The 21,940-nt window shown below is 35.8% G+C and overlaps 1 protein-coding gene across 30 annotated transcripts in view; it reads left to right on the plus strand.

Annotated features, from left to right (window-relative positions):
* The window catches only part of PTPRD (protein tyrosine phosphatase receptor type D), a 477,045-nt gene that overhangs the window by 372,810 nt on the left and 82,295 nt on the right, over positions 1-21,940 (plus strand). For 13 of the 30 annotated variants that reach the window (XM_069880847.1, XM_069880843.1, XM_069880846.1 and 10 more), the window contains 4 exons: positions 4,782-4,991; positions 8,561-8,721; positions 14,177-14,191; positions 16,388-16,500. In XM_069880847.1, coding sequence (XP_069736948.1) covers positions 4,782-4,991; positions 8,561-8,721; positions 14,177-14,191; positions 16,388-16,500 — 499 coding nt within the window. The remainder of the gene's footprint in view (positions 1-4,781; positions 4,992-8,560; positions 8,722-14,176; positions 14,192-16,387; positions 16,501-21,940) is intronic. The other 17 variants (XM_069880854.1, XM_069880870.1, XM_069880873.1 and 14 more) reach the window with 2 other exon arrangements.

Genomic DNA, 21,940 nt, shown 5'->3' on the forward strand with positions numbered 1-21,940 from the left:
TTGTTACTGCTGACTGACTGACTCATTGAAGCTTGTGTTTCCTCTAGACCAGTTTCATTTATCTGATCATATAATTAGATTAAATTGCAGTGATGACTTCCTTTGATCAGTTAACTTCTTCCCTGTAAAAGAATTTGGATTGTAAATGCCATCAGGCCATGATCATAGTCCTAGGTGATATTAAATACCGTTGAACTGTAGAAGTCTGACAGCAAGATCCCTATAGTAATGGAAAACTGATTTAATATTACCACCCACTTTTAACATCCAAAGACTGTAGTCACGTTCAGCAGCATTAACAGATTAAAGGACAGATGCCAGATTACATTGAACTTTTTGGCAATTAAATTCTATGGGCCCTGCTGATTCCCATACCAAAGGGTCATTTTAATCATGCTGTAAGTTGCAGTGCATTAATCTGTATAACAGATTGATAAAGAGCATTTATTAATTCAGAAATATTTGAGTCAGGATGGGTTGTTTTCCACTCCTACTGATATAATTGAGACCACATTTTAGAATTAATGGTGGAAGAAAGAAGATATGCATTTGCTGGAAAACGAGAATTATTTCTGATAAAGAACCTTTGATGTATCTTTTACAATTGTCACTACTACATATAAGTAAAGGCAGGGTGAAAATCAGAAGTAAGGAGCAACTGTATTTCATGCTAACTCATCCAGTTCCCATTACTTAAAACACTGTTCAACTTCCATCTTAAGAAAATGTATGCATTTTGTTATTAAGAGTACAATGCCTGACAAACTTGTGAAAGCAGTGCCACAATAAATAAATTAGGTAAAAAAATCCCACAAAAACTAACAACACTACTGTCTTAGCAAATAGTCACTTTGATGGTCAAGTGAAGATAGTTGTGCATTATCTTTTTAGTACAATCTCAGCTATCTGACTAATATCAGAAAGGGTTAGGCAATAGGTTTTGCAAAGAAATATATTATAAATACTTTGCTTAGATTCTCAGAAGAAAAATATTTGCTGAAAACACTACTCTGAAATGTTAACTCCATTACATAATTGACTGGTCTGAACGGCTCTCCAGCCTTCCAGCTTCCTGGTTCTTTGAATCTCAGTTCTGAAAGAAGCAATGAGAGATGCAGAATCGTAAAAGAGCAGACAGTGGACTAGATACTGTGTATCTGAAAATAATACCTATTAGATATACATATTTTTATTATTATTCATTATGAATGAAGCCGGAGATTCACCTGAGGTCTCTTCAGTCATATGTAATCAATGTCACAGACATTTCTATCTACACACAAGCACACTTAAGTTTAGCTGGCCTAGGTAATGCATAACCAACTTTGATAAAGCTGAACACATTTTGTTTGGCTCAGGCTAATTAACTTTTAGCATTCATAGACAAAACTCAGTTTCTGATCACTACATCCACTGTAATACAGTACTTCAGCATTGCTATCTATTAAATGTATGCATTTTATTTTACTAATTTAAATGCAAGAAATAATTAAGCTCAATTTTTTTTCCTCTTGATATCTCAATCTAATTTTGATTGCAGTACTCTTATAGTATTTTGACATTTCATTATGAATTATTTAAAGTCCAAATAGTAAATATTGTGTAATCTAGAAACATACAATAACAAATTTATTTGAGGTAGCCACACAAATGAATTTAAATTCCAGAGGAAACTGCACCTGTAAATTAAAATTTTAATTATCTTCAAGGATGTCTCATGCCATGTACCTCTCCTCATGCTATGGTACTTACAGCTTCTGATTTCCATTTAGTATACATATCACATTGTTATTACCTGATTATCTACTGTTTCAGAAGACTTAAGAATAGTAAATGTTCAGTCTTCTGTATAGTGGTTATTATCTTCATAAAAGTTTGCTTCCTATAGGTACAAACTTTTCACAGAGTGCTTCCGTCACCAGATCTTATAAGGGCTGAAGTAGTGTGAAACAAACTTTGAGGAGCCTTTGCCTCACATTCTTCACTCAGTAACTCTACCTAGAGTATAGAAAGCTACCTAACAGATGTAAGAGTTGCCTTCAATAAAGCAACCATGTAGAAATTGTCTTAATGTTACAGTTCTCTACTGTCCTCACTTTTATACCATGCAAATTTACCCTAGCTGCTCATTAAACTGTTTAGGAAGAATGAAAGAGAAATATGGACTGCTGATTGTAATAGAGTGTTTGAGTAATGAATAATAATTTCTACTCTCAAATTATAGCCAGTTCTTTTCTGCTCAGGGGACCCATTGCAGTGTATGAGCATTTGTGTTGATAGTGTTAAATGAATGTCAAATCTCTACAACAGGGAAGAAACTCAGTGTTAGAACTGGAAAAGCAGTTGACCACGGAGGGCTTTGAAGGGGTAATATCCAAATGCCCTCATTAATATGGAAGTTTGAATCCAAATGGCACAGATTGCTTCTGTGCCTACCTGTGGTCTGTCTAAGGAATACAGTATTCAATGAGAAGCATCAAAGTAAAGAGTATTAAGAACTTCTATCTCAGCAGCAGAGTTAAAAGTACATTGTTATGCATGTCTTGGAATTGTTACATGAGTAATTGCAAAATAGAATACCCCATGTGAGAAAAGCAATATGTGCTAGCTAAGCTGCGGCATAACACTGAAGAAGAAGCTGAAGCAAGAGAGAGCTTCCGTGCCTAAACATGCTCTTTAAAATGAAAATGTGCATTGAAGATTAGACTTTCATCTTTTTTATTGATCTCTATCTAGCTCAAATTTGTCTCCTCCTCCTAACAAAGGATTTTGTGCTCGTGTATTGTATTAGCACTGGTTGTGCACTGAAAAGGATAAAACAGCTGTGTGACCTTAGAAAAATTTATTATCGCGCTCTGAGTCTACAGGACATTGAATAAGTTTCATAAGTGAAAAATAACAGGGCTGTAAAGAGGGCTTAGAAGTCATCACTTATCACCCAGGAAAAGTTCAAGCTCCTTGTAATCAAATCAGATGAATATTTTTTGAATGCCAGTGTGTCTAAAGTGATAAAAGATATTGAATAAGCATTTGTCTGATTCAATAAATAATTCATCTGTGGCAGCTGAGCTTAAGTTCCTTCAGTAGTTAGTATGTTTTACAAGTTTGAGCCTAGCATCTAATCCTATGTTAAATGTTCTGATGTAAATTCTGTCTTTGTTCATCAGAAGAAATATTTTATGAAACAAGGAGAAGTTACATTTTGGAAGTCAAATTAGGCAGTTAATCTTTGATGTGTGGGTTGTATATCATAGGGTTGTAGATAATATTTTGTAGTGTAGCAGCTGAAAAGTTGTTGAAGGACTCATAGGTCCTGTTATTGAATCCTATCACCAGTCTATTGTGTAGCAGTATAAGCCATGAAGAACATAACTTTTGGTGCATTTGAACACATGAAATGGCACTCAACTTCAGGTTTGGGATGGAAGACATGCTTATGAATCAATCTTACAAGCTTTTCTGCAATTCATTTCTTGTTTGTGAACTACATTGGAAAGAATTCTTTTCGCTGAGATGTTCAGGAATTTAATATTGCCAAAGTGCCTGGTAGTCCTCATGTTAGAGAGGGGAAGGAAAAAAGCTATTTGTAGCTACTTAGTATTGAGTAGTTTGTTTTTCAGAATTATGAGGAAAAGATAAAATAGTTATCTTTTTTTTTCAAAAATTATCTATTTTTTATTCCTGTTTTTTATATAATTACCTCATATGGCTTAATAAATTTTGTTTGCATCAAACCCAAGATAAGAAAGTACCTTGCTTATTCATAGGGAGGGAGAAATTATTATTATGTCTTAGATAGATGATTGGTCCTTTGTACACAGCACGGATGAGGTCACACCCCAGATATAGTGTTTGGCTTTGGACCCCTCACTACAAGAAACACATTAAGGTGCTAGAGCACATCCAAAGAAGGGCACCAAAGCTAGTGAAAGGTCTGGAGCACAAATCTTATTGGGAGTGGCTGAGGGAAATGAGGTTGTTTAGTATAGAGATAAGGAGGCTGAGGGGAGACCTATTGCTCTTTACAAGTACCTGAAAGGAGGTTGTAGTGAGGCATGTGTTGGTCTCTGCTCCAACGTAACAAGCAATAGGGCAAGAGGAAATGGCCTCAAGTTGCACCAGGGAAGGATTAGACTAGATTTCAGGAAACATTTCTTTGCTGAAAGGCTTATCAATCATCAGAAGAGGCTGCCTAGGGAAGTGGTTGAGTTGCCATTGCTGGAGGTATTTAGAAGATGTTTAGAAGTGGTACTTAGAGATATGGTTTAGTGGTGGTGTTGGCAGTGTTAGGTTAATGGTTGGACTTTACGACCTTGAAGAATTTTTCAACATAAATAATCCTGATTCTATTTTATGACTGACTTCATATACAAATATACATATACATATATACATATAATGTGTAATATGATGTGTGTATATGTATATCCTCAGAAGATATACTGCTTTATTGGCTCCAACCCCCTAAGCTTCCATCCACCAAGACAATGTCGGACACTGTAATTCGTTATATTTGTTTTATGTTTGAAGTCTGGGCAGCAGAATTGCTACCTAGTATTTTACCTTAATGACAAGAAATTGGAAGATTTTGCAAGAGATAACTTAGTGATACCTATATGCCCCATGAAATGTGGAGAAATTGTACTGTTGTAGTTCCTGGTCATGCATTAATTTTCTCATTACATTGTCAATAAGTTACATTAAAATTGTTTACAGTTATCTTTGTGGTTTTGCTTTCTCTTTCTCTCACTCTGTCTCTTTCCCCTCTCTTCATTCTAAAGCTGCTTAAGGAGATAGCTAGGAAACGCAGAAGCATTCGTCTTGGGAGGGAAGTTGAATTGAAGCCATATATAGCAGCTCACTTTGAAGTTCTTCCTACGGAGTTCACACTGGGAGATAAGAAGCATTATGGTGGCTTTGAGAATAAGCAACTCCAGAGTGGTCAGGAATATGTCTTCTTTGTGTTGGCTGTAATGGAGCACTCAGAATCTGTAAGTTGGTTAATGTTTTTCAGTCCCAAAATTACCACAGTCATGAACACACTTTACCAATGCCTGTTCTTGTTCCCAAAGGCCATTTTTTTGTAATATGTGTTAAAGCATCTCTAAAGGGAGTATTTATTTGCTTAGTCCTAATTAAATCCTTGTAGTCTGTTTTATTTGTATCTTTATATGTTACTACTTCTGTGTATAACTGAAACATAAGTATGACCTTTTATTAGCTGTGTTGTGATCGTTCGCAAAGTATGTACTCTGCTACTTGAGACCATTAATATGAGTTCTGAGGCAAGAGCTTCACAGCAGCATCTTTTTCAATTTATTTAAAACATAATTCCTCTTCTGCCTCAGTGCTACCATTGAATAATATTGATGGATATGCAGGATTCTTGGAAAGATCTGTTGAGCCAGAGACATGCACAGCTAGCCTCTTTAGATGCAATCACTCCCTAACAGCTTTATCAGTGAATTGTTAGAATGTTAGAGAATAATTCAGTTAATAAGAGAAATTCCTAAGGTGAGGTAAATAATGAACTGTTGTTCCCCTCTATGTAATTAATCTTCTAGTTATGTGCCTTTATGTCTGAGTTAATCTACTGCACGCAATATAGTTTTGAAAAAGAAAAAAAAAGAAGACAAAAATAGAACCATTGAAAGATGTTGCAACACGCATTAACATTTTAAGATACAGAGAGATATATACAGATATCGTTCTAGTTGGTACCTAATCTGACAGATACATTTACTGGCTTAACCACTTGGATCTTAATTCTAATCAAATGCTTCCATTGCAACCTTTCTTGATGTCAACAGAACCTGCCTGCTTATCACAATGAGGAAGTAGTTTCTCTTTGAATACTTTTGGATACATAGCTTCGTTTGAAAATAAAATGAGTGCCTCCTGGAAGCTCTAACATAAATCAAAAGCTTCCCTTTTGCTTTTTGGAAGTGGTGTCATAGGCAGAGAATCCTGAAGACACTGTATCATAAAGGCTCAAACTGGGGAAAATAGATAGGTTTTGGCTATAAAGTTAGAGGGGCAAAAAATCAGTGTGTCAGAAATTACCTGTACTAAACTGATCATTTTAATTCAAAGTATATTTTCTTGTTTATTTTTCTATGTTAATTAAGGCATTGGTAATTTCTTATAATCCCAATGTTATTACTTTGTTAGAGAGAAATCAGAATGAAAAGTAGGAGTAAATACGGTTGTAAATTTAGATCTGAAAAGGCTGGTATGGCAAAATGTAACCAGTGGCTTTTGATTTCAAAACGTATTGCTAAACTTACACTATGGGCAAGATCTGCTTTTAGCATGCTAGCTGAAACATCTGTGTGATTAAGTAGGTTGAGGTTGTCATCACAGAATGTGAGGAGTTTGTAAGGGAGAGTGAGCTTAACCCCTGCACTGCTCCAGTGTGTGTGCTGTCAGTGTAGCTGTTTTTTTCCTGGGACTACGATCCTACTGATGTACAAGTTTTAACTTGTGAGGGATGTCTTTCCCAACATTCAGAATACTTTTTTTACAAGGTTTCTCCTTCAGACAGCACAAAATTTCTTTATTGATTGGGAGAATGGAGAACTGGCTTTAAAAAGGGGTGTAGGGAGATCTGAACTTTTTCACGTGGTAAAATAAGAGAGCTATGACTACAGTCTGTAAGTATATTAAGCATGTTATCATGAGGAAGAAAAAATAGATAAATTTTTCAAAATAAAAGTGAGTTTAAATTAGTCATTAATACAGGTAGGTTGAAAGTTAAAAGCAAAATCGTATTTACTGAAGAACAGGGAATAAATGTACAGTTATTCCTCTGTATCCCTTTCCAGACACTTTTTTTTCTGCCTGCACCAAAGGAAGAGGCTAAATACAAAGAGCTTCTTGCTGTAGCAATGTATTTTTTTTTAATCTTTTGAGAGTGCTGAAGCCAGGAAAAAAAAATCCTCAGTCAGCTCAGTTGTTGCAGGAATGAAACATGGAGACTCCCAAGTTTCTAAACAGCAGTCACAGAGTTTTAAGCTTTTGGTGCCAGGTTTAGTAAAAGGGTGTAACGTAACATAACTGAACATCGTTGGCATGGGTACTAGCTCAGTACCAGCTGCTGTAAGTGCCTTAGCTTTGCACATCCTAATCTTATCTCTCACTGTAAACTCAGACGCTGTCGTAGCTCAGAGCCCAAAACAAGGCCATCTGTAGTGCAAAAAAAAATATGTCTCCTTTGTAACACTTGTCCTGGCTTAGGAAATCTTTCAGAATACAGTGCAAACATGGTAAATGAAAAATAAACTCTTCCCCTGGTTATTTTATTCTACCTTAGCTGGCATTCTCGATCTGCTACTGAATCCAGTTTTTAAATCCTTTGTTCAGGAGCTGTAGTTCAAATCCTAGTTTAGTGCTGGTGGAGGCACTACAGCAAAGACAAGAAATAAGTATTATACAAATTGTTCTCCACTTTTTACTTTACTGTAGCTCAGAGTTCTTTATATGATCTGATTTTAACAGGCTGGATTCTCAGTCTCTCATGTCTTGTTATTTTAACTCTGCACTCAGCCATTGATCAGACATCTCGGGTCAGACCAGTTACTATTTTATTGTTATAAATCAAGTTATCACTCTCTTGTGACAGGTCTTATTCCAGGCCAGCAGACTTTATATCATACTGTAAGGCAAAGATTTTCAGTGTACTCTGTTGGTTCATGATTGTAGTTCCATCCCTAAGAATCATAGAATCATAGAATTGTTTGAGTTGGAAGGGACCTTAAAGATCATCCAGTTCCAACCCTCCTTCCATGGGCAGGGGCACATCCCACTAGATCAGGTTGCCCAAGGCCCCATCCAACCTGGCCTTGAACAATTCCAGGGATGGGGCATCCACAACTTCCCTGGGCAACCTGTGTCAGTGCCTCACCATCTTCATAGTGAAGAATTTCCTCCTTATGCCTAGTATAAATCTTCCCCTCTCCTATTTATAGGCAAAGACTTTGATTATTTAGCTTCCCTTCATATTCTACAGTGGCTTCCCATATTTTTCAGTCTTAAATTCAAGTTGTCTCCATCTTCTGTAAGAACACTCTGTTTTTCAGACAGTTTTTGACTGATCAAAATGCACCATACTATTAACACAGGACTCTTACAGTCAGGCCCCTTTATTTTTACCTATAGTACTCTCATTCTTTCAGAAGTATCCTTTAGTATCTTGCAGGCAGAAATAATGTTAAGCTAATATGAAACTAAAGCAAATCCCTAAAATTAGAATCATGGATTATATTCCTCAGTTTCTTAATACTTCATTTTCTCATTCTTTGCTTAGATTGCAAAGTGTACTGTGAAGGACTGTGTTACCTCAGTTGTCTGCAGTTCACTTCTAATATGTGGAGCACAAAATAAAAATAGTAGTAACAAAACACTGTTTAGTTTGCAAGTTTGTATACTACCTGACTTGAAGAAAAACAGCATATTTGCATTCCTGTGTTCATTGCATCATTACCTTGTACAGAATTAGATCGAGGTTTGTTAATATTCTAAATGTGTTCCCTTATCATTAAGATTTATTTTATTCGTATAGACCATGTATGCAACCAGCCCATATTCTGATCCTGTTGTGTCAATGGATCTGGATCCCCAACCAATTACAGATGAGGAAGAAGGCTTGATTTGGGTTGTTGGACCAGTTCTTGCAGTTGTGTTCATCATCTGTATTGTTATTGCTATACTTCTTTATAAAAGGTAAGTTTACCTTTTAGTTTTCTTACAAGGTGCTTTAACTTTCTGATATATTGGACATTTTATAATACAATCAATACTATTACTGTAATTCTATTCCATGCTATATTATTTGTACTAGAGTAGTAATGGTCATTGCTTCAGGATATTTCCATCTTTATTAAGGGTTTCCAGAACACTGCAGAAATGTTAGTAGATTGAAAGTTTCCAGTAATTACAGGTCTATGGATAAATTTTTCTGCTACTGACACTCTATTCGACATTTAAATGTTTTTTTCCTCTTTGCATATGTTTGTGAAGAAAATGAGCTTGCATATAGATATGTATAAAATTTATATGTTTGGCTTTTTGAAACTTATTTTTAGATGTATAATAGTAATACATTAGGGTTTACATTCAGCCTGATGTTAAACGTAATTTTTGTCATCACTCAAGGAATTTGAGTTTTTAGTTTTGACAGTTGGCCTCAAAATGGCAGTGTATTTATATGAATTTGAAGCTCTGAACTGGGAGATTAAAGAAACATCAGTAGCAGTTTTCTACTAATCTTGCAATGAGTTCAAACTTCAATTTTTCTTCTTTCACTGTCTATGACACAGATCTAGGTTTTCTGTTATACAAAGGATTTTCCTCTGCCTTACAACATTCCAGATGAAAACTGTGTATGATGCTTCAATTTACACATTGCTGCCTTTTACAGTGTAAATGAATTCACATGGGTTAAGACACGAAGCCAAAACCAAAGAATCAAATGTCCAAAGTTTATTTTAATGTTTAGATTTTGTTCCTTATATTTTTTTGTTAATATATTGTCAAAGTGTATTTGGAGAAAAAGATGCTGTGACCTTTTTCAGGGAGGTGCACTGGGAGTGTATTCATTAAATGGAAAATATCTTCTAAAACTAAGGGCTACAAAGTTATCATCTGCATGTAAATATTTAAATTCTGCTGCCCTGTATGCTTTTTCCACTGTAAGTATCTGGTCAAATTCCTTTGAAGTTACATGTAGAGAGCTGGCTATGGATTTTGGAAAGAGAATTCTCTGTTCAGCACTGAAAAAACAGTCTGGGGTTAACTTTGGATTTAGGTTCCAAATAGAATTACACTCCTGGTACGTTCTTTAGGTCTGTAATCATACAGCAGAATAATACATTGTCTATTGCTTGCAGATGTTATGTCTCCTGAAGGTTTCTATTAGTGTCTTCTGTCTCAGCCAGTCTAATTGATTAGCAACCAGTGAACCTCTGTTCATGTCTGTCTGTCACTTCAAACACTGGTCATTAGAGATGTGCTTTGAAATCAAATACACCTTTCTTATTTTTTTAGAGTACTGAAACTAAAGCTTCTCTCATTCTATGAAACAAATCCAAACAATGCCATATAAAGCAGATGCATAACTGCTAATGGAAATTTTGAGTACATTTATGGAATCATAATAAAAGTCTTCAATTCTATTACCAAAAAAAAAATTATACTCATGTTCCATAGACAACCAGGTAAAATTTGTTCAGCAGTAGCGTGAAGAAATTGTCATTCACTGAAAATGAGGCACACATTTTCCATCTCTTGTTTACTACTGGTACTAGAATTGTTCAGGCAAATGTCCATACGTATTTATTTATTTTCTGTTTTCAACTATAAGCTGTAAATTGTTTAACTGCTGTGATTTGGCAAATTCTGTCTGAGAAATTATGATTGCAGTTTTACCAGTCTATCATCCTCTGTGGACTTCTAGTTTCTGCGAATATAGTAATATGTAATTGGATATTTTTTCTAGAGTATGCAATTCATATGCAGGATAACATCTAGAGTTTGAAAGCTTTACTGAACAGCAAAAACTAGACAAGACAGTAGGGATATTTAGCATAGTGCTTTGAGAAAACAGTGAAATATAGTTTCTCAGTTAACTCTGTTAAAGGAATTATGATGTTCAGCATGTAAAACTATACAATAAAATTAGGAAAACAAGATATTTCTATGAAAATAGGAAATTCTACAGCTATATTTGTAGGACATTGGGTCAGAAGTCCAATAGGTATGATAGAGAGAGAAGAAAAGAAAGAATAGAGGACATCTGCCTAATGCAGGAAAAAATACCCAAAAAACATTTCAAAAGGGAAGATGATATTGAAGGATGTGCAGTGGGAAGATAACAACTGGGAAATGGCCACATCTTTTGAAGTTAAAAAGGTAGTAACTCAAATAATGTTGTGATATTCTTAATTCATTTTGTCCATAGTAGCTTTTATTAACAAATTTGGACTGCTAATCTCATTATTGACAACACTGCTTTTACATACTAATTTCAATAATAAAGGATGAGTCCAGTTTCTAAAAGAATAATCTTAAGGGGAGGATTCTTGCTCTCATTTAAAATAGATGATATCACAGATTATGTTGATTAGTAGCATGCACTGGTGTGAAATGTATTCAACTGTTCCAAAGGCTAGGAGCGCATGTTTGACTCCTTTAGTTTTTGTGGCCAATTTGTATAAAAGTTATTGCCTCTGCATTTCCTCTTCTGAAAATCTGAAGGCAAAGATATCACATAGGAAGATTTTTGTATCATATATTACAACATAGCCAAAAGGTCATTGCAGCTTAATACTTAACAGTAATAGACTGGGAAAATTTTGAAGACTACCTTTTGTTGTCATTGGACATAACCAAAATACAATATCCAACACAAAAGAGGCAGATTAATGTAATGGGTGCAGAAGACAGCTCACAGATTCACAGAACCAAAGGGTCACACCTCTGGAGATTGCCCAGTCCCAGCCCTGCTTTGAGTGTAGCCAGCTACAGCAGATTGCTCAGAGGCCTGTCCAGGCAGGATTCAGCATCTCCAAGAATGGAAACTCCACAAGCTCTCTGAGCTACCCATTCTAATGTTCCTCTATATTGACTGTAAAAATGATTTTTTCCTGAGTTACCGTTGAATTTCCTGTCTTTCTGGAGTTGATATCTTGGCAAATGAAACTGACTCGGCACGTGACTGGTTCAGTGTTCTCTGTCATTGCAGCAATATTACTCTGCAGCCACAGTGAAGGGAGACAATTATTTTGGACCACATCTCTAATCTATTGAACTTCAATCTAAGTGATCAAAATTAGGGATCCAAGTATATTAGTAAAGTATTTATTTATTTATGGTCATAATCTTGCCCTCAAGTGATTTTTTTTTTTTTTTTTTGATAACTCAGACTTGGAGTAAAATACACAGATTTATATCTAGAAACTTCAAACAAAAGTAAACACAACGTAGCTATGGGGATCACACAGACAGAATCTCCCACAGAGGCAATGCCTAGCCATTATGAGGACTGTCTTGAGTCACAGTTTATTTGCCAAGGTGGTTTTAATAAACACTATCCTGCTGTAATCTACAGCTTTGAAAAACCTACACTAAATCCTTTTGACTGCCTTTCAAATGTGTGGTACACGTTTCATTACAAAGGACTTAGATGGTTAGGAACCCAGGTAGTAAATGTTAAAGAGTACTAGATCATATATCTTAGAAACTGACAAACTAGAAAGAGAGTGTATATCCCTATGAAGCATTCTTCCACCATTGTTTGTTTTCGTTTGTTTTGGGTTTTTTTATTTGAATTTATGTGACTATTCCTCCTGTCTTTTAAGAAACCACAAGTTCTCTAATTGCAGCCTTTCACTGATGAGGAACAAAGTGTTCCTTATTCTAGTACTAGAGTTAGGTTTGTTTGAGAAGTTGTTTTCCATCTGCAGGGAAAAGAAATGAAAGCTGTCTTGACAGACTTTATGTTGTTTCCTCTTATGAAATGAAATGTTTTGATCAGATTCAGAAGATGGAAGCCTAAGCTTGATTTTTTTGAGCATAGTGAACTTTGGCATTCTTGTTCATGGAATCATAGAATACTTCAGGTTGGAAGGGGCTCTTTAATGTCATCCAGTACAACATACCTCTGCAATAAGCAGGGGTATTTCCAACTGGATTAGGTTGCTAAAGGCCCTGTCCAACCTGGCCTTGAGTGTTTCCAGTGATGTGGCATCTACCACTTCTTTGGACAGCCAATTCCAGTGTTTCACTACCCACATCATAAAAAACTTCTTCCTTATATCTAATCTGGATCTATTCCCTTTAGTTTAAAAACATTACTGCTTGTGCTATCACGACAAGCCTTACTAAGCAGGTTGTCCCCATCATCCTTGTAGGCCCTCTTTAAGTATTGAAAGGCTGCATAAAGTCTCCCCGGAACCTTCTCCAGGCTGAACAACACCAATTGTCTCAGCCTTTTTTAGCAGGAGAGATGTACCATCTCTCTGATCATTTTTGTGGCCTTCCTCTGGAAACACTCCAACAGGCCCTTGTCTTTCTTAAGTTGAGGACTCCAGAACTGGATGCAGTACTCCAAGTGTGATGTCACCAGCGCAGAGGAAAGAAATAGAATCACCTCCCTTGATCTGTTGGCTACCTGCTGAATCTTGAGCTAGAAGATGGAATAGTCTTCTAAGAGAAAAAAGAAATGCCTAAAGCACAGAAATGAAAACTGGGATATCTTAAGTGATAATGAAAGGGTCTATAAAGACTTTTTCATAACATGGTTAATTTTTTCATTGCAGACTCCAGGCTATCAAACGTTTATAGAACTCCTGTTTATTATGGTCATCAGACAGGCAGAAAGATAGACAAACACTATGTTTACAGTGTGGGTATGGTAGAACATGTCAGTGGTAGATAATAAATTATTTTCCCTGTTTAGCTGATTTTTATAGATCATAAATCAGTGCAGTTCTATGTAGATCACTGTAGGCCTCAAGTATATGACATTCCTTCTAAATCTTAAAATATGTGCAGTAGTTCTTTGGAGAAAGATCTATGCTTACCTTACTTTCCAGGATATTGTTCAAAATGTTGCAATTTTATTGCCTGATTTTGTAAAATAGGTTTAAAGGTTGTTTTATTTTGGTTTTAATTTAGTACACGTCTTATCTATCCCGTGCATTTAACCTTATCCTTCACTTTCCTTTCTCTCCCTCTTCTTCTCCTTTACTCTCCTTCCCTTCTCCTCTAGCTTCCACGTTCATCATTCCTTTCCTCCCTCCTGTCATCTAAAATGCAAAAGGGAGCTACGTCTTATTGAGATGTCATTTGTCAGAGTAATGTTAGCATTACTTTGATAACTCAGATTAAACACTCATTCTCCATTATCTCACTGGCTAAAATTTGAGGTGGGACTATTTCACAGATACTGTCTAAAAGTGATTCTTTTTTTTTCAGCAGAAGAATATTCTCTTTGGACTTAACCGTGTGTCCTCCATTTTCTCTCTGATTCCTAAGCGTTAAATATTTTGATGAACTGTCATTTCTTAATTTGGGTTAAAGTCAACATTTCTTGCATGTGCTGTTGTAATGCTTACCCTATTTTGCTGATCAACTAACATTTCACCTTTTCTTCCCTCTTTGCTGCATTAAAATGGAGCAGTAAGCCTGACAGGTGAGAAGTGAAAAGTAATCATTCTTAATTTAATCCAGGAAGGGGGAAAAAGAGAAAAAAAAAAAATTACCCTGATAATGAGTCAAGGCACCTGTCAGTCTAAGTGAATGCAGACAATAACATGTTGATATGAAGGCGACTGAAAAATATGTTGTTTATAGCACCGAGAAGAATGTAACTTATGCAGCCGAGTTTCACTGCTTCTTTTTGTGCCTCCATGAGATACATTTTAAAAACACGGTACAGCTATACAGTGTACATATGTTTTATTTGTGTTTTCATGAAGTCAAAGTAGTGGTTCCTTGCTATAGCTCAAGGTGTTGAAGCAATGCATGATTGTGGTTTAAGCGTTAGCTGTTCTAAATCTCCATAATGCTCCATACACATAGACTCAGTGCTAACATACAGTTCTACATGGGAAAATGATATGGCGATCTTATTTGTCCTTTTTGGATTTTTTCCACCTGTCTCAAAAAGATTGCATAATCTGAAAGAATTTTGGGTTTTATATAACCTGGAAAGAGTCCAAAAAAAACCAGGATTATCCAGAGAATAATAATAAATAACAAACCATTCTATTGTCCTGTAAGTTTTCAAAATAGTAAGTTATATGAGTAAAAGATATTTTAGTGCTTTTAGTAGATTTATATTAAATTGTGCTGCCTAGTACTGACTTGCAAGTGGAAAAAAAAGATAAGTAAAGCTTGTCACTGGACAGTTCCACTGATCTCTACACTTCAGGAGAAGGAAATACAGATAAAAATGCTTCTTGAAAGCTGCATCACACTGTTTTACTTAAGAAGAAAGAGCACTAGTGCATTGTGACACTAGTACATGTATGGTAGCAGTTTGAGATGGTCAGAATCAAAAGTAAAAACGGAATTTCAGCTGAGTTTCTCCATAATATTTTTTTAAAAAAGGAGTAAAAGCAGAAGAATCAGATTTATCTTCACAACTTCACTGAAGAGGAGTTAATACATGTGTTAAGGTATTTACCAGCGAACAGACAGAATGATTTTCAGCAAAATACCTTTTTTTTCATAACATCATAGGGCTAGTAACTTTCAAATAGCAGGTAATAAGACTTCCCGCCACAATATTGCTGTTTGGCTTCTTTGCGTAGCCTTTGAAGTCTGCACCTTTTCTGAATGCCACCAGGTGTTTATCATTTCAAAATCAGCAAGAAGTCAACCGGAGCATTTTTAAGAAGGCAGTCTAGTGGAATAATAACAGATTTAGCATTGTTGCATTGTAAGTCAATTAGAAAAGAAAGAAAGAGAAAGAACATCAACAACAGTGATATGTTAGTGCAAATATTGGACACCTGGAAAAGATTTTGCTATTGCAAACCTTAAAAATTGTCTCAGCTCTATTTTTGTAAAGTCGCTCTTTACTTCTGTTTGCATCTTCACTTCGTATTACTTAAAGAATATCAACCAGTCTGCATTTTCATTCAGGAACTCACAGAAGACTAGCAAAGAAGAATTCCACTTCAAGTTAAAGCATTAAACGTCCAGATTACTGAATGAAAATGCAGAGTAGTAGTAGTAGTTACTCTTAAGGTAACACAGTTCTCCATGTATTGCATCAGAAAATTATACTCTCAAATCACAGGAGGCCATTTTACCAGAAGTCAGAGCCAGAATACATGTGGACTCTGCTTCTTTTTAAAGAAAGGGAAGTATGCACAAGTTTTTTCTTTCTTTTGTCTTTCTTTCTCAACTTATTTTGTACAGATTGACAGGAGTACTATACTTGTGAAGTCTTAGTTTGATCAGAAACATTCATAGAGAATCTAAGCCTTGAATATGTAGGTGTGATCAGATGCATGAAGACAGTACTGCAGTTCTTAGAGAGACAAAAGGCAAGAGAGTAGATGCTTATTTCCTAGAAAGTGAAAGGGATAGGTGTCGTCCATACTGTTCTGTCATATTGAAAGTACTCAAAATATGCAGACTGCTTTTTATAAGGGGTTTTATCCCCTCCGACATTACTATATTTAGATTAATTTTGTCATTGCACATTACAGCTATGCTAGCCACCATACATAATTACTTTACCTTTGCACTAGATCAAATATTTTCTCAGAAATAAGCACATCATATTTAGAATATAATGATTAAAGGCTCAGGCAACTTTATTTGTCAAGTTAACACCTTGGTCTTACATTTGTGTACGTTTACCTTCTCCATGCAGGAAAAGAGCTGAATCTGATTCTAGAAAGAGCAGCATACCTAACAGCAAGGAGGTCCCCTCTCACCATCCCACAGACCCAGTGGAGCTGCGACGCCTTAATTTTCAAACTCCAGGTAAGAGACAATAATACCTCATCAAGAGCTCTGTGATCACAAACTGACTAGTGATCCTGTTACAGAACAGAAAGATTGTTTAAGAAAATGTATTTTGATTGCTGATATGTTTTTCCACAACATGTTTCTTCATTGGTTTTGGAAATATTTTTGTAGCTTCCTAATTTAAAGAAAAATCCTGCATGAAAACAGATCAAAGGCCTGTAAAGAAGGCTTGAAAGTCACATATATTGTATGGATGTGTTTTATGTGCTAAAATTGCAATACTAGAAAGATTATTGGGAAACGTACTTCCCTCTATGTATTAACAGTATACTTAAAACTATGTCTTTGTAAATAAGTTTCCGTCTTTACTGCATTGTCAGGTAATCCACTGACATCACTGGAAGTTTCACTACATTACAAATGTGGAATACAGAGAAGAAATACTAGCTAGAGAATCATAGAATCATAGAATCACCAGGTTGGAAAAGACCCACCAGATCATCAAGTCCAACCATTCCTATCAAACACTAAACCATGCCCCTCAGCACCTCGTCCACCCGTCCCTTAAGCACCTCCAGGGAAGGTGACTCAACCACCTCCCTGAGCAGCCTGTTCCAGTGCCCAATGACCCTTTCCATGAAAAATGTTTCCCTAATGTCCAGCCTAAACCTCCCCTGGCGGAGCCTGAGGCCATTCGCTCTTGTCCTGTCCCCTGTCACGTGGGAGAAGAGGCCAGCTCCCTCCTCTCTACAACCTCCTTTCAGGTAGTTATAGAGAGCAATGAGGTCTCCCCTCAGCCTCCTCTTCTCCAGGCTAAACAATCCCAGCTCCCTCAGCCATTTCTCATAAGGCCTGTTCTCCAGCCCTCTCACCAGCTTCATCGCTCTTCTCTGGACTCACTCCAGAGAAGAAATGGTCTTGTCTCTTACAATCAGAGTGTATGTTCGGGTCAGGGATGATATTAACATGTCAGTAGTTCTGAAGGTAGGAGCAACACACTCTCAAATATTTTGCTTAGTTATTTTACTCATTAAGCTTTGTTTTCTTAAAGCTGTTTGGTCTGATAGTCAAGAAACTTCAGAAGATAAATAGTTAAAATAGCATCAATTTTTAACCACTTTTTATACATAGATTTTCTTAATTAGTTTTATTTTAATCATGATATATTCCAGAATTCTTGATTCTATTTACTTATCGAATCTTTCAAAGCCTTGTATTTGTCAAATTTATTACATTAAGTGCAAAAAAAATTTAATTCAGGCTCATAAAGGCAGGAAATTTAGTACCTGAGGTGTTCAGAAATTAGCTGCAGAAGCTGACATACTGAATATTACTAAGGAGTTAACTGGATTTACAAATCTAATTTCTGATCTTCTAAACAGTAGCTATATTAACATAGTCTTGTCCCAGCAGGAGTGGATCTGCAGAGTAATGACTTTGGGGCTAAAGGCCAGCATCCACACTGCATTAATACAGCAGAGGTGGAAAGGGAAGATATGGAAGACTGAGATTTACCCTAGACTTGCTTTTTTAGACTGTTCAGTACGCTGAAAGCGCTTTAGACACCAAGGCAAATTAGGTGTGTTTCAGAAATGCATCTTCTCATTTAGTTTCATATGGATATGGGAATCTTATTGATGCAGTCTGGGACCTCTCTACAGTATGAACCTAAGTGCAGTAAATGGGAAAGATTGAAAATTTTGATTCACAATTATGCTTCTGAGAGTGCTATATTAATGTAGACTCATCCTTACTTAGCAAAGTACGTTATTCAGTGCTTTCCTAAAATGTTTTAAAGGTTGTTACAGAGATAGAAGGATACATGCAAGTCTTTGAAACTTTAGAAGAAAAATTATGGTTCTTCTAGTCTAGCTTATGCCTAAAACAAGTTGCTGTCCATATAAAGATATTTACAGAGTAGAGTGGGTGGTTTAACAACTAGGTATGTAAGCATAATTTTCTGCTGTCCATGTATTAAGATGTGGAGTCTTGCATATCCATTTATTATTCATCATAAATTAAAATAAGATGTTGGCAGAAAAAGCTGTCAAGTATTAACAACTTTACATATAAATTGAATATATTTTAATTAGTTGCAAATTTACGATGTAAAGTTACTATGAGATGGCAGAATTTGTGGCACTTGCAGACACGACAATTCCACCTTATGGATCTGAAAAGAACTGTAAAGAAGTGGAAGTATACCTTTCCTTGCAGTGCTATAATTTATCTGGGAAGTTTGCAGTTTTCTGTGAAGCTAGTTGAGCAGAACATCTGCAAACCATGTCTACTGTGACGACTCTTTTCTTTGCTGTATACCTTTTCCCCAAATGGGGAATCAAAATTATTAAAAAATATATGGTAGAGAAGTCAAATTACATTTCTTTCCTATTGTTTCACAACCTAAGACCCCTAGGCACAAGTCAGGTCATTATGTTACTGAATATGCAACCAAATATCAAAGAGAAAAATTAGTACCCCAGGAGATTTGTCTTACTGTATAACATTTGGTAATTAACATGTTTTTAATATATAATCTTGGACTCAGTGAAGGCCAGTTCTTGTGTTAGTAAAAGCAGACCCTCACCTTACTCTAAATTGATTTTAATTAGGCTACTGTTTCATTAAAATCCAGCTGTATTTAATTTAGATATTTAGACCTGCTGGAGCATTTATCCAACTCTATGCAATAAAACATTGTTAAACAACCTGCAAGACAAAGCTTTTCAAGACAAATGCAGAGACTCTACGTAAAGTCTGTACATTCAGGATAACAGTTTTGTTGGTTTTGTTGATCTTTCATTTTCAGATGTGTGTTTTTTTATTTTCTACCAGGTAGTAGAAATAGGCAGTAGGGTAGTGCTAGGGCAAAGCAGGCAGCTAAGAGAAAGGACTGGGCCTGATGTAATTATGTGTTTGGTTACTTTTACCGAGACATCTGCAGTCACCCCCATATGATGGCCTTATCTCCTCTGTCCATTGTTACCATTTCTGAACATTGCCTACAGATAAAATAAATGACAGAGTAGTCAATGATGTTAATAACAAGTGCATGTCAAGTCATTACAACTGCATCAGGATAGACTATTTGACATCATTGTTATTACAATAATTTATTTATTTAGATTATGAAAGCATCCACAGCTTTCTTGGAGATACCGAGGCACACCAGTTGCTTCCAGAGTGAGGGGGAAAAAGTTAGTAGTGAATCCATAATGTAAAGAACGGTTACAGAAGAAAATTTAAAATCAGATTGGCATCTACAGTTTGCCAATTTTTACTTGGAAAGGTGAATGAGACACTCCTATAAAATTCTGGGGTTTTATAAGCTTTGATATTTTAAAAGATTTCTAAACAGCCTTTTTCCAAAAATGCTAGCAATCCTAGATTTTTTCTAAGGAAAGGTCTGATCAGATATGATTATCAAAATACTTTGAAAGCAAAACCTTTGTTGTGGTAAATTTGAATTTCTAATTCCAAGTACAAAATACTTCCAAAGTAGATGGTTAGGTATAATTTTTTGAAAGAAATTATTGGCAAGCAATGGTTTACTTTTGGTGATGTTTAAGCAATGATTTAGACACAGTTATGTTGTACTTACCATAAAACTGTCAGTCCAGCATGTAGATGATGTAAAAATCACCAGGATAAACTATCAGCAGAACAAATGTCTTGCTTTCCTTTCACTTTTTCTTGACCTGTAAATACAGAACTGCATTCTTCACTAATCTAGTACTTACCTAAAAGAGTTTCTTATCTTACCTTGTCCAGAAAGGATCAAATTAATCTCTGGTTTCGCTTCTAAGTGGATGGACCGACTCCATAGATAAATTTGACATTTGTCTTGATATTTGGAATAGCCTACAGTTCTACATCTGAGAATAAGATCCCATGTCCATATGTGTATCTAAAAATGTATATTTGTTAGCTGAGCCCATATGCCAGTGAGTGGGTCACAGCTGTGACAAGTTTTCTTTGAGTAAACATGAAAATAGGCAATATCTCACTAGCATACGGGATTTCATTTGAAAGTCTGTTATTATTCCAGGACTGGAGTAGAGGAGGGAAAGTTAGTCACATTCTTCTCATTCTACATGTTTCCTTTGAAAACATGAGATTAAAATCATTAACTTGTTGTATGAATTTTAGAAGTCTCTATGCATGTGGGTAAGTAAAGGTATGGGAATTATAATAAGCCCTCAAAAAAGGTTTCATCAAGTGAGGAATCCTGGTTTTGCACAGGGGAAAATAGTAGATGTTGAGTGGCTTGAGTAGGTTATGAGAGACCCAAGACTTGGGCAAAGACTTCTAACTGCCAATCAGCCAAAGAACTAAATTGAGACATGCCTCACAAGTGACTGGGTTTTTTCCTTATTTAAGTATAAAATGTGTCACACTTAAAAGTAATTTGTGCAATTGGGTGCCAATTAAACAATTATCTCATTATCTTTTATGAACTAAATAAGATGCCTTGAAATACAAGAAAAAGAAATAGAATTATTACAGATTTGAATGAAAGACCCTGCTTTTTATAAGTATTCATTTATTCCCTAAGTTCCTAAGGAAGTTCCACTAGCTTATTTCCAAGATAAGGCAGAAAAAAAAGGATTAAAAAAATCCATAGGAAAAAGGTACAAATAACAGAAGTGAGAAAAGTGATGTCTGGTGTTAGTCATTTGCTTTACAAGGTAGAAGAGTTTTTCCCTTAGTTTGTCCACAAAATTTCTGTTTATGAGAATCATGACAATGCTGAAGGAAGTACTGTGATTTGTCATGGCAAAACCAGACTTGAACAGCTATCTTACAGTTAGCTATTCAGGTGAACTTGGCGCACATGATGTATTTACGCACCTAAAAGAAGTATAGGCTTCAGGGTGCAAATGGCACTTCTCTGATAACCCTACTTTTCTGTTTTCAAAACTACAAGCCATCAAAATCTACTTAGCTGGGAGATGATGCTGAAACTTCTGCTCCTCACAAGAGTAATTTTTTTCCCCCTGGATTTTAGCCAATAGTTTTGCAACATATTACTGTATTGAACAATTTTGGAACAGAGTCTGAAAACTAGTTCTTCCTTTTTCTCAGCGTAGACAGCTTTTACACCTCACTCAGAGCTGGAGTTTTGCTTCCAACAGGGCAGAGCTCCCAGCAGAGCTCCCAGGGCTCCTGGCAGCAGAGCTCCCAGGGCTGCCTGGTAGAGCTAAGTCTTTGATACAGAGCAAAAAATTACTTTCATTCCAAAATAATTAAGATAGTTCTGAAGAACATAAGTTCTTCTGGAATAAAAGTGACTTCATTCTGCAGTATTATATGCACATTGGTAACTATTTGAGAAGAGGTATTGCAGAACAACATATTTCTCCAGAGCTAATCTTGCAAATTTAACTTTATACACAAGATGTTCAGAGCAATCTCTGGCTTAGCTCTAACTATACAAAACAGAAATTTTAAAGTA

Source organism: Phaenicophaeus curvirostris, chromosome Z, assembly GCF_032191515.1.
Source record: "Phaenicophaeus curvirostris isolate KB17595 chromosome Z, BPBGC_Pcur_1.0, whole genome shotgun sequence".
Lineage (NCBI taxonomy): Eukaryota > Metazoa > Chordata > Aves > Cuculiformes > Cuculidae > Phaenicophaeus > Phaenicophaeus curvirostris.